Raw genomic sequence first — 12,445 nt, forward strand, 5'->3', positions numbered from 1 at the left:
AAATGAAGAGAATTGAGGGATCTGAAGAACGATGAGCACGGACTCCTTTTCAGCCCTAAGAGCCTAATTATTAACATCCCTCCCGTACAGTTTCTCAGCCCTCTCATGTGCCCCAATGGGTCATGATATAGGGATTTCATTATGTGATAACCTCAGAATGTTGCTGGTCCTGTCAGTCCTGTCATTAGATAATTCATCTGGGCCTCACCATCTGGGAACAGATTCCAGTTGTCCACATCTCCAGACTCACAGGCACATAGCTTGCCCAAACCCGTTAATGGTGGTCATACACTTTCCATAACTTGTATGTCCGACAGTTATCTCTCCTGTCCTTCCCTCCTTAACCCCATACACTGGAACATTTGGTACAGCCAAGCATTCTTGTGTTTTCTATAGGGAAGGAAGGGTTAAGCCAAAGCCAGACTGCTCTGGTGGTGGCTTATCTCTCCCAGAACAAAGGGGTAGGGCAATGAATTTTAATCTCCTGTCTCCACTGGCATCATCTGTCAGAGGTCTTGGGAGAGCCCCATAAACCTTGAACTGGATGCGATTGGCAGGTTCTGCCAACAGAAGTATAAAGTGTGGTTTGTGGGTCCCGCTAACAATCTACTGTGTATAGTTATGTTATAATTGGCCCCTGATGGCAGATGTCTGGGGAAACAGGTATCAGCTTGTTGGATTCTGACATGCTTGATCGTTTTGTTCTGCCGGGAGATAAGCTTATGCCTTAAGTATCGGACTCCCTTGTCTCCCTCTCCATGGGGAAGCCTAGAGACACAGCTACAACCTAGGGAACATGTGTAGGATCTGAATAGACTGATATTACCCTGTGTAATAGGGACACTGATTAGCTGACTAAAGCCCCTATTACACGGGGCGACTAGAGGAGCAAACGAGCGCTGTTAGCTATTAGTACTAGTTTGTTCCTCGTTCCCCACTCGCTGCCACTGCTACTACATGTGGCGGCAGCGAGCAGGTGAGTACAGGGGGGCCGCAGGGAGCTGAGGGGGGGTGCTGCCTGGGTGATCGCTAGATCGTCTGGGTAGCCCATAGGGGACAGCGGCGGTCTACTGTCGCCACTCCTATTCCACGGAGCGACGGCAGCAGATCATTGTTGTATGAGTCGTTTATCTTTCAACATGTTGAAAGACAAACAACTGCAACGATCAGCACGTTATGGGCAGGATTGTCTATTACCGACCCCCTCCGTACTTGCACTGTCAGATCCCTACTCTTATTTACTGGAGCCATTATATTGATAATTTGGACCCTTTACGATTACTACCTATACACCTCTTGTCCAATATCTGAAGTTTGAAAATTTTCAATATAAGATCAGATTCGATTTTTCTTCTTGTCTGGTTCTGTCGCCTCTACTACCATAGAAGTTTTTTTGTTTTTTTTTAACTTGTAAATTGCGATCTATAACTTTAAAAACAGAGTAATCTGCCTAGAAAACAGATCATCCAAGTCCGAAGGAAAATGTGACTGTCTGCACCTAGACGTCTGAGATCATCTGGAAAATGGTCAAAAATCTTTTGACACGTCTGGCATACACGAGGCACAATTACTTCTAGAAATCGACAGAGGTGAAAAATGGATAATTACAGAATTTCATATAAACAAAAAACTTGTTCATATTAGGAAATGTCACTAAAAAGAAGCCCGACCCAACGACCTTGGTGAGCAGCGTCTGAAATATTTTATATGAACACGCTAAAGTTTTTTTGTATCCATGATAACGAAAAACAAAAATACATGTAGATTGTGAGATGCACATTCTAGAACCTTCAATTGTGGGTGGAATGTCAAGGACATTAGTGTTACAATGAGCAGGCGGCATTCTGGACGCGCAGTATTCTGAGGACAAGGTTTTTGGAGAAGACGTTCTTATTCTTGGATACAAAACGTTCAAGTTTTGTCTAGATATTTATAGGAAAGAATTGCATATTTAGTAGTAAACCCAAAATGACATAGTGGCAGAGCTGTAGCTCTGCTTTGCCACATAACAAGATAAAAGTATAAATGGCCCATGATGGCCCACATAAAAATCTTATGTACCTGATGGTACATTCTCTTCTTTCACTGGGTTGCAGTACCACATACACTGGTGCAGTTTGTGGAAGAAAGCAGCTATGTTTTACTAATCCTAAATAATGCATTAAAAGGGGTTGTCCAATGAAAATATTTTTCTTTCAAATCAACTGATATCAGAAAGCTATATAGATTTGTAATTCACTTCTATTAAAAAATCTTTAAGTCTTCCCATACTTATTAGCTGTTGTATGTCATGCAGGAAATGTTGGTTTCCTTTCAGTCTGACACAGTGCTCTCTGCTGACATCTCTGGCCGAGGCAGGAACTCTGTCTCGGTTTTATATGAATCCTCATAGAAAACCTCTCCTACTTTGGACAGTTCCTGTCTCGGCCAGAGATGTCAGCAGAGAACACTGTGTCAGACTGAAAAGAAAACAACATTTTTCTGCAGGACATATAGGAGCTAATAAGTATGGGAAGACTGGAGATTTTTTAAAAGAAGGTCATTACAAATCTATATACAGTAACTTTCTGATATCAGTTGATTTGGAGAAAAAAAAAAAAAAAAGATTTTCACTGGGCACAAAATTGTCTCTATACTGTCTATCACGCTGAGCATCACCCAGGAGATCAATGAATAACATCACCAAGAGATGGTTCTAAGGTCAATCCCAAGCATTCTCCAGTAAGATCCCTTACCTTTCACTTGAAGTAATGAAGGTGTTGAAGCCAGTTGATCAACAAGGGAGTTCAAGGGAAAACCATCTTGTAGCCATATCACGTTTACAGGACCAGGAGGGCCGTGCGCATCACAGCTGAGATTAAAGGGCACATTGGAGTAGACATGCATGTCTTGTGGTTCATCGGTGAAGATTGGCAGACCTAGGGACATCAAGTTATTATTATTACTACTATTTTTTATTGTTAAAGCGCCCTTGATTCCAGAGCGCTGTACAAGTGATAGGGGTTAACAAAGAGAACATTACAAAATCAATGGAGGATAGTTGGGTGAGATGGGTTTTCAGGTTTCTTCTGAAGGTCTTGATGGTGGGTGAGAGCCACCCACAAGTTAATAAAGTGTGACATCTATAGTTGACTGCTGGTCCATGGAGAACCATGGGGTTCCCATGTATCTGACAAATGGAGTTTATAGTGCAGAAAGAATCCAAGGGTCTTTAGATACCAAGAGTGACTCATTATAACCAGAGCTGTAACAGCATGACTAATACAAATACTTAGCTATAAAATGGTAGGAGAAGGAATGTTCAAAGTTAATCTGAAGCCAGTGCATGCTAACAGTGAAGAAAATAAAAAAAAATATAGTTCAAAGCCATGGGAGTGATGAGGTTTCTTGTCCGTACCAATGAGGCCTACCTGCTTCGTAACACTTTCTTTTAAAGGGGTTATCCAGCGCTACAAAAACATGGCCACTTTTCCCCCTACTGTTGTCTCCAGTTCAAGTGCGGTTTGCAATTAAGCTCCATTTACTTCAATGGAACTGAGTTTCAAAACCCCATCCAAACTGGAGACAACAGTAGGGGGAAAGTGGCCATGTTTTTGTAGCGCTGGATAACCCCTTTAAGTCCAAAAAGGTGCACTGACTAATATTTTTACAGAAGTCAATTTTCTGATATGGTCTTCGAAATAAATATGCAAAGATAAAGAAATATAGGGGATAACTTGCAGTTGTGCAAGAATTTTTTTTTTTATGATAAATTGACATAAAAAAAATTCTAAATTACTCACCTCAATGATCACCACTGCCATTCGGATGGTTACTAATTTCCTGCTGATGTCTACTTCCTGCTCCAGTTTCAACACAGGAAATGCATTTGGCCAATCATTTCCTACAGCCATGGCCTACTTCATCCAGTGATTGGCTGAACATGCACTTTGTGTGTGTTCAAACAGGATCAGGAAGGATAGATCAGCAGGGAATCAGTGAGGACCAGAATTTTAGTGGCACTGGATCGGTGAAATGGTCACTATTTTTAGCCAGACCCAGGTATGGAACCAACATGGAGAAAGATATAAAATTCACTTCCCGTTGCTATAAAAGTATAAAGCTTACACCTTTTTTGTGTTTGTGTTTTGGCTAAAACTATTGACCCAAATACTAGTAAACCCTTGTTTTTCTTGACCCTGTAATTTTTTTTGTTTCTTCCTTAAAAGGTTTATCATATTTGTGAGTCAAGTGGTTGTCTCCTATAACGGATCTTTGACTACTATTAAAAACAGAGAACAGCTACAAAGAGGATCTCTCCGTCTGCAGAACACATTATCAAACATGGTGTAAAGTGAAACTGGCTCAGTTGCCCCTAGCAACCAATCAGATTCCACTTTTCATTTCTTACAGACTCTGGAAAATAAAAAGGTGGGATCTGATTGGTTGCTAGGGGCAACTGAGCCAGTTTGACTTTGATAAATCTACCCCAATATTTCTGTTCATTAGGTTATGCAGTTGTAATACTTTATTTTGCCTGTGGAGGCACTGCAGAAAATTTAAACAATTGCTTGCTGGTTCCCTATCAATTAAAGCTAATCCCTAAGCTTTCAAACAGTGAGACAGCAATAACAAACTTATCTTCAGGAGACCCGTCTAACAAAACAGGATTACCTGGAGTTTAATAAGATTTGAAGTCAACAGTGTCTTATATTCATTATACTGCATGATTAAAGACGCCACTTCTCACCTTCCAATTGCAGGAATGCTGGTTCAGACGAGATTTTCTCATCCTCCCCCTGGACTGCGCACTGATACCAGCCGGCATCTGACAGCTGTAGAGAATGTATACTGGGAAGGGACAGAGAGTGGAAATAGCATTAATAGCTGACAACTGTATGGCTGGAAAAGAAATATTAGAAGTTATGATTAAACGTTATAGCAAAACAACATGCGATTCAATAATATATATGATCAATATAAGCTGTGACAAAGTCGGCATTTAAGATGTAGAGTCAATATTAGATCATAGGATATCGGTACTGGATGGAATAAAGACAAATATTAGAGATGAGCCACATACTGGAGGTAGCATCCCTGCACGTCAATGCCCGGCTCTTTAAGAATCTCCCCCAGAAGGTAAAGTTACCCATCTGTATAAGTAATTAAGCTATTAAATTCCCAGTCAAGTTTAGAGCTCTTAAAAAAGCCAGGCACAGAGATACTACCGTGGCCGGGTCACGGAACTGCCAGTCTCATACAATGTGTGAACACAGCCTTAAATGAATGTATTGTGAGGTACATTCACTTTAAGTGTTGCTGGTGCCGCAGTCCTTTTTTAAGCTGCAGCCTGGTTTCCGTGTACGCCGCCAGTCTATTACCAAGCACCTGCCCCGGCTGAAGCACTCAAGTGGCCTCCCAAGTGGGAGGAAACCCCCGCCCCTATATGACGTGACTCCACTTGTTTTAATGGAGCCGTGTCACAGAGTTGAGGGAGTTTCCTCCTACAAGGGGGGGGGGGGGGGGCGGCCACCTCCAGTGCTTCAGCCTGAGCGGATGATTGGTAATAGACCGGCGCCGTGCAACACTTAAAGGAAACCTGTCACCCCTTGTGTCGGGGTGAAGGATGCCCGACCCTCCGCTAGAGCCCCGGATATTGACCGCATCTCGCCAAGTCCCGCGCCTGGAGGTAGATATCCCCGTTGGAAGCCCAGCACGCGCGCTGCTGAGATAAGTCCGATGCCCATAGAGAATGACGGTTCCATTCATTCTCTGTGGGCATCAGACTCATCTGAGCAGCGCGCGCCGGGCTTCCGACAGGGATATCTCCGTCCTGGCACCGGCTCCAGGCACGGGACTTAGCGAGATGCGGTCAGTATCCTGGGCTCTAGCAGGGGGCACGGAGGGTGATAGGTTCCCTTTAAAGCGAATGTACCTTATGGTACATTTGCTTTAAATCCTTATGTCATGCACCGTCACTTAAGTTGCCTGCAAAATATATAAAGAAATATTTATTCTATTGGTGGCATTGCTAGCAGTGGGCACAGGCCCTGGGCTCATTTAGCATCTTCATTCTCCATATTTAATAGTATTCATCAGCCCATCACTGCTTCAGTTATCGCCTGAACTCTGTATTCTATATGTTCAGTACATTTCGTTTCATGATGATGCTATGGTGACTGTATATGAGAAGGAAGGTTCAGCAAAGGTCAGTGACAGCGGAGACCAAATGGGGAAGAACATAAACAATCCGGGGTAGAAGGTCATAATGACGTGTGAATGAATCAGATGCATCAGAAAGAATAAGTGAGAACTATAGGGCCATGACTATCACTATTTAGGGACCATTACTTGTAGTCTTACGTTTCCTTCCACTTTCTGATGTGAACTCTTGCCCTATGTTAAGATCTCGATGAAATCTACACCCATCATACAGCTCATACCATTCGTGTTTACACTGATGAAATTCTCTCCAGCTGGACATACTAAGAGCCGGCATTCCTCCTGGGATAACAGAATCTCTCCATTATATACAGTGCAGGATGGGGTCTCATTTAGATATTTCCAGTGTTACATAGCCCTCATGTTGGTCTAGAAAACATTTCATGATATTTAACCCATTGCTTTTTCTCTTTCTTGGCTTTGGTTACTATTATCTATCTATCTTTCTATCTATCTTCATGTAGATACGTGTTAACATCCTTTAGCATTAACATTTACAATTTTTTTTCCACATCATCCCAAAATATATATGAGCAACCATAATCTCCCATCGCGAGAAAGCTAAGTTTAGGCCCTATTCCATGCAACGATTATCGGCCGTTACGGCTGATAATCGTCCCGTGGAATAGAAAGCAACGATCAGCCGACATCGTTCATGTTGGCTGATCGTTGCAGCCATTTGTCTTTCAAACATGTTCAAAAACAAAGGACTGTGATAGCAGCGATCTGCTGCCCTCTATGGGCTGCCCGGATGATCTAGGGATGATCAGGGCAGCCCCCCGCGGCCCCTCCCGCACTCACCCGCTTGACGCCGCCGTATTTGTTCCTCTCAGTCGGCCCGTGGAATAGGGGCTTTAGACACCCAAACATTTTAAACAGCCAGTCTTTAAGGTGGCTATAAACCTTTAATAACTGATGCAGAAACGATCGTCTGGCCATTAGTTATCTCTCCCGTCCTCCCCATACACAGGAACATTCGGTGCGGCAGAGATTTCCTGTGTTCTCTATGGGGAAGGGAAGGGTAAGCTGGAGCCTTATTTCTCCGAGAACAAAGCGGTCAGGCAGTTATTTTTCATCATACCTGACTGCTATCTCTGTAATGTGGCAGACCCCTCCCCCCCCTTTAAAAAAAAAGAGGCAATGTTTTTAGTATTTTATAAAGTTCTTAATGTAATGCTGGCCCTATTATGCAATAGGTGTTACAAAGGTTAAGCCTTTCACTAACCTAAGTTCACTGATGGCCAACCAGGTATCATCATCTTGCGGCATCTGGATCTGATTGATGTCAGCATAGGCCAAAGGCTCATTATCTCTCAACCATTCCACATCTGGTGTCTCTGCATCACCACTCCCTGTCAGAGTGCACCGAAGAACAATGTCCTTCCCAAGGGAGGAGGTGATATTGGTAGGGTCCATTATGAAATGAATACCTAGGAGAACAAACAAACATAAAAGTTGGACATATTATTTTCAATGGTCTCCTCATATTTCTTGATGTCTAATATTAGCATTCTAAATATAGAAAAAGATCTGAAATATTTAGTCCTTCCTTTTTGTACATACAATTGCTACAATGTGTCTCCATGGTTACAGACTACAAACAAACCCTTTGTAGTCTGATCCTGAAATTTACTTTCTGTTATCTCCCTCTCGAAGATAGCAAGTAAATTTGGCAGAGGTTGGGATGTTGGTTGCTTTAAATATGTTGAAAGATCTTTCCTCTTTTTTTTTTTTTGATAAATCTTAACTTTCATATTGGAGAATAATAAAATCTAGAAAAAAAAAAAAAAAAAAAAAAATTGGGGGGTAGAGGTAGTAGAGCTTTACATGACTGCAAGATGAGACTGTCCACATGGTTTGTTTTCCGTGTATAACACTTAACACATAGCTCTGCATAAGAGCTTTATACCCCATACTTTGTAGATCAGCCTCTTCCTTTTAAAGACGCAGTCAAAATAATTTTTATTTGTCCCCTGGTAACATATACTCATGATCGGTGTCCCATGGTCCTGCGGTACTGTTCAAATCCTGCGGTCACCCACATGACCTATCCGATGAGTGGCGTGCAGCTAAGGAGGCCAGAAGTTAGGGTCTCCAATGCATCTCCCATAGAGATGCATTGGAAACCCAGACTTCCAACCTTCAATAACCCTGGAGAAAGAAAAGGGTCAGAAGAGCTGTGACATCTCCTAGCGCCGATTTGAACAGCGCCGTAGAACTGGAATGAAGCTGCGCCGCGGGACACTGATCATCATTGGTAAGTGTGTGCGCCAAATAAAAAAAAAAAAAAATATGTGGAGTGCTTCTTTAATGTAAACTGTAATGCGTTGTTTTCCCTGCACTGGCGAAGCAGAGTAAGGGCCCTATTACACGGGACGATTATCTACCGAAAAATTGTTATATCCTTTGTATTTAAATAATAATCGTTCTGTGTAATTGCAGGCAATGACCGAAAAATCACTCGTATGTCGTTGGTCGTTGATATAGGTCTGAACCTAAAATTATCGTTAATCGTTTTCCACATTCGTTCGCTCAAGTTCCGCATTTGTTCACTAATCGTTCAGTGTAATTGCACAACAATCATAGCAACGATTGCAATAACGTTTGCAATCGTTCTGTGTAATGTGGTGAATGATTTCAGATTAATGATAAACAATCTCGTTTGCGATCCTTTATCGTTAGTCGTTAATCCTTAAAAAATGCTCCGTGTAATAGGGCCCTAACTGAATGCCTGTTGTTGGTTTTACACATTTGTAGCATTGGTGGCTGTGACTGTTTGGAAAAGAATGATTCATAACGACTGTTACTCCGTATAAACACAACAAGATCGCAGGGTGGTGCATATAAAGTGATACTTAACCGAAGGTGAAAACCCTTTAAATATTGATTGACATACTGTTGCCAATGAACGCCTTTGTCTTGCCTAGAAAGAACTAATCTACGGCTTGTGTCCCAAAGCTCGGCTAAAACCGCAAAAGAAAAAATCTTGTTTTGTAGACCTTATCTATAAAGATGTCATTGTCCTTGAGTAACTTGGGTCATGAAAGGCTGAGCTTTTGACCGATAATTCTCTATGGTGAAATCTTTCTTTTCCTTTGAGTGATGAATGAACTTCCTCATGCAGTAGCTGTGTGTGTCTTGCCAAAGACCTACTGACTCACTCATCCAACACTGCACTGGCATTGTCCATGACTTTCCATACAATTCTCTGTACTAGACGCTGAGACAACGGACACAGATACTGTATTATATTATACAATGTAACTTATTTATCCTGTAGATGGATATGCAATCAGCATTATAGTGTAATATGTGTACAATAGCCAATATGGGAGGTTCTGTCTCCACATTCGGGTATGGTTCTATCTGTACAGAGAATGGCGTCTATTGTAGAGACACTCATATAGATAAAGTCCATTGTGATGGCTATCATTGTATTCCCACTCATATAAGAAAGAAAAGGGCAGTCATGTCTAATCTTTGCTATGATATATCCGTTTGATGGTCATAGTCACAGATTTTGTGCTGTATAGACGTAGGAGAGGCCTTGAGTCAATGCGTTGGAGACAAAAGACAGTGTGTAAGATTGATGGTGCTAGGGGCTTTTATGTACATAGCTTACTGAGCTTAAGCAAACATTGAAGACAAGCCAGCTATTATGCCGGCCACACACAAACCACATGAAACATCACTACGAGCCATGGTGGGGATTATATTTAGGAGCTTATACTAAGGCTGGCTTCATATGCACAGATAGTTTGTCCAATATAAAAAGTACGGCATGGTATTCCATCATGGTGACCCATCAGGGTTTACACTGACTGACTAAGTAGACATCGCAGAGCCAGAGCAGATAACTACAAAAAATTCCACACTCTACCCATTATTTCAGTGTCCGCCATGTAATACCACAGTTATCCTGTAGTGGTCACTGTAGGAGAAACATGCAGTCTCACCCAGCTTCCCCTGATGAGACCAGCTGATTGTCACAGGTTACCGATTTATAGACATAGGAAAGATTTGACTGTAGACACTTAGTCTCATATAGTTTATACCTTAGTATGTCTTCCGAGATGTGGAGGGGTGGGCCTAAGCCCCGATCATCACCCACACGTGATGTCCAACAGCTGCCCCATATCTCTGATGTAGCAGCCACACTGTCCAGCTATTGGACATCACGTACAGGCCAGAGCTTTACTGATGATTGGGACCGGCCCTAAATCAATGCAAAGTTTATAACAAAACTGTTCCAAGATGGTGGCTGCACAATTTAATACACATAGAAAACAAAAAAAGGTATGGTCACATGTTTGCGCTCCCCAGGTGTCTCCAGTGTTCCCCAATCATCACAGCTATCTCCAGCCCTCCCAACCAATCACTGGCTGAGACGGGACACCGTAGCAGCCAGTGATCAGCTGAGCGACTGTCACTTCTAAAATGAGAGTAAAAGCCCGCTCAGCCAATCACTGACTGACTGAGATGGGACAGTGGATGAGTGAGCTGTTATTCTTGTCTTAGGAGTGACAACCTGCTCAGCCAATCACTGGTCACAGTGCTGTCCCGTGTCAGTCAGTGATTGGCTGAGTGGGCTGTCACTCCTGAGACAAGAGTGACAGCCCGCTTAGCCAATCATTGACTGACTGCAATGGGAGAGAGCCACAGCCTGTGATTGGCTAAGCGGGCTGTCACTTTCATCAGCTGTGATCAGCGAGGGACACCGGGGGAGCACGGACAGGTAAGTATAGATGAGCAAACTTGCTGGACCACACTAAGAACAGCTTAACGCCTGCAATGTTTTAGTGCAGTAAGCTTAAGGTTCGGTTCAGACAAACCCCAACTTTTCTTCAAAATTCTGTTAACCCTGACGAACCAACTTTTAAACATTTAAGTTGACATATTATATGTTGAATCAATGACAGATCATTTTTGCACATTTCAGCACATATTCCGCAGCATAATCAGTGTAAAATCCATCCACAATGAATATTCCACCGAGATCTGTCACAGGGAAAAAAAAATGACCGACACGTCACTCATATGACACATAGGCATTAGTTCCATTGAATGGGGTTAATTGCTTCAGATTTCTGTTGCAGACCCTCCTGCAGACTTGTATTGGACTTCTTTTTCTTGTAGAGATCTGTCCCGAAGACATAATCTAACATATATGCCTTTTTAAGACACTCCGACTCATTTGCTTTTGAATAATTTTACATTTTGATTCTTGAATGCTTTCCATGGCACAAGTGGAAAATTCCTTAGCGGAGTCCAAAACATTCCAAGAAAGTGACCTCCAGGCCTCCTTAACGTTGTCCAGATTAACTCCCCTCCTCCTCACATACTGCATCTACAGCTTCAGAGAGGGTCACTCTATAATGTCTTAAAGGGTGAGAACAAACGCCTGGCTAGAAGATTCCTGATTGGGGTCATTTTGCAGTAATGTGTTGGCATGCATTCATAACCACTGACAATTTGTAGGTTGTAAATTTCACTAGGAGTGACTAATATAGGTGAGGGTTCACCCCAGAGGAAAACAAATTAACCTGTATTTCCTGTAGGCACAAATCCATCACATAGAGCACTGATGGGGAACCTTCGGCCCTCCAGCTGTTGCAAAACTACAATTCCCATCATGCCTGGACAGCCAAAGCGAAGCTTTGGCTGTCAAGGCATGATGGGAATTGTAGTTTCGGAACAGCTGGAGGGCCGAAGGTTCCCTATCCCTGACATAGAGCATTTGCTCAGTTTTTCAAATAGAACTCTAAGGGGGGAGGGGATTTATGAAGACAGGCGTACTCATATGGTGGTTTTAACTTAGGCTCCGCCCCCTTTTTCCCGGCCAAATCCACTGCACGCCTCTTAGGGAATCTGGCCCTGCCAGGTGCCCAAACCTGCATCCAGCAGGTGTAGATTTGGATCATGATTTACGACTGTGAGCAGGTGGAAATCATGACAAATGAGATGTGGGAGGAGGCCCCGCCTCCTTCCTGCCTTGCCACGCCCCCCAAGGTCCCCTGCCCACCCATTGGTATGCCAGGGAGAAGGAGCGAATCTGCCTGGGAATGTTTAGAAATTTACTGCATACAGGTTATCCATAGAAATCTATAATAAAACAGTATGCAGTAAGCTCTCCAGCTCCCCTAGTGGTGGCAGCCGGTATCCTTTTTTTTTTACCATTTTACTGTTCATAGGATTCGCAGCTGTGTATCTGAAAACAGTATATAGCAACAAGTATAGCAACAAG

The 12,445-nt window shown here is 42.7% G+C and overlaps 1 protein-coding gene across 2 annotated transcripts in view; it reads right to left on the reverse strand.

Annotated features, from left to right (window-relative positions):
- AXL (AXL receptor tyrosine kinase) overlaps positions 1-12,445 on the reverse strand; it is a 61,023-nt gene that overhangs the window by 36,295 nt on the left and 12,283 nt on the right. For both annotated transcript variants that reach the window (XM_069943397.1, XM_069943396.1), the window contains exons 2-4: positions 7,427-7,631; positions 4,730-4,830; positions 2,736-2,918 (exon numbers count right to left, since the gene is read on the reverse strand). In XM_069943397.1, coding sequence (XP_069799498.1) covers positions 2,736-2,918; positions 4,730-4,830; positions 7,427-7,631 — 489 coding nt within the window. The remainder of the gene's footprint in view (positions 1-2,735; positions 2,919-4,729; positions 4,831-7,426; positions 7,632-12,445) is intronic.

The sequence above is a fragment of the Dendropsophus ebraccatus genome, chromosome 10 (genome assembly GCF_027789765.1).
Source record: "Dendropsophus ebraccatus isolate aDenEbr1 chromosome 10, aDenEbr1.pat, whole genome shotgun sequence".
NCBI classification, from domain to species: Eukaryota; Metazoa; Chordata; class Amphibia; order Anura; family Hylidae; genus Dendropsophus; species Dendropsophus ebraccatus.